This window comes from Terrapene carolina, unplaced genomic scaffold (genome assembly GCF_002925995.2).
Source record: "Terrapene carolina triunguis isolate 2854851 unplaced genomic scaffold, T_m_triunguis-2.0 Scaffold28951, whole genome shotgun sequence".
Lineage (NCBI taxonomy): Eukaryota > Metazoa > Chordata > Testudines > Emydidae > Terrapene > Terrapene triunguis.
Genome location: NW_020693302.1, coordinates 4,748 through 5,681, shown reverse-complemented (window position 1 = coordinate 5,681; position 934 = coordinate 4,748). Strand labels below are relative to the sequence as shown.

Genomic DNA, 934 nt, shown 5'->3' with positions numbered 1-934 from the left:
ACACCCCGCCGGTGCCCCTCACTCCCGACCCGCAGCCCGCTGTTAGCCCAGCCCTGCCGTGCCCCCTCCAGCCCAGTGCCCCTCACTTCCGACCTGTAGCCCCCTGTTAACCCAGGCCTGCCCCCCACAGCTCTGCCAGTGCCCCTCACTCCCGACCCGCAGCCCCTGCTAGCCCAGCCCTGCCCCCCTCCAAACTCTGCTGGCTTGTCCCCACCCAGGGAGCGGCAGGACACAGGGACACAAACATGTTGCCAGCCAGACGCCCGCAGACGCTTTCCTGCTGAGCCAGCAGTGACTCAGCGACTCGGGGCCCCCCAGAGCGCAGCTGGGGCCGGCTGCAGGTACCAGCTAGAGTAGTGGTGGCAGCACTGGGAGTAGCAGGGTACTCACGCAGACACACGCCCGCCAGGAGGCGGAGCCCGCCCTCAGGCGCCAGGCAGGTGGGGAAGAGCGGGTGCAGCACGTAGTTGGCGAACGTGAGGGCGATGACGGCCTGGTTGGTGGGGTAGATCACCAGCACCGCGATCCACAACCGCAGGAACCTGGGGGGCACGGCAGGGCGTGAGAGGGGGTCTGGCCCCCGCTACCCCCCAGCCGGCCCCCGGGGGCCCCGCCTCCTTACCCAGCCAGCCCCCCGAAGATGTCCTTGACGTAGGAGTAGTCGCCGCCAGACTTGGGGATGGTGACGCCCAGCTCCGCGTAGCACAGCGCCCCCACGGCCGTGATCAGCCCCGTGATGATCCACACGAGCAGCGCCAGCCCCACGGAGCCCGCGTTCTCCAGCACGCCCTTCGGCGACACGAAGATCCCCGACCCGATGATGTTACCTGGGGGGGAGAGACGGGGACGGGGTTAGAGACAGGGCTGCCCCGCCACTGCCTGAGTCTGCCAAGAGCCTGGGCCAGTCGCTCGGAGAGCTGTGAACTGCCCCGCC

The 934-nt window shown here is 69.5% G+C and overlaps 1 protein-coding gene across 1 annotated transcript in view; it reads right to left on the bottom strand.

The window, feature by feature from the left end:
• Positions 1 to 345: 345 nt before the first annotated feature.
• LOC112120970 (large neutral amino acids transporter small subunit 2-like) overlaps positions 346 to 934 on the bottom strand; it is a gene marked incomplete at its 3' end in the record, with an annotated part of 3,730 nt that continues 3,141 nt past the window's right edge. The window contains exons 2-3 of the mRNA XM_026662636.1: positions 623 to 827; positions 346 to 542 (exon numbers count right to left, since the gene is read on the bottom strand). Coding sequence (XP_026518421.1) covers positions 346 to 542; positions 623 to 827 — 402 coding nt within the window. The remainder of the gene's footprint in view (positions 543 to 622; positions 828 to 934) is intronic.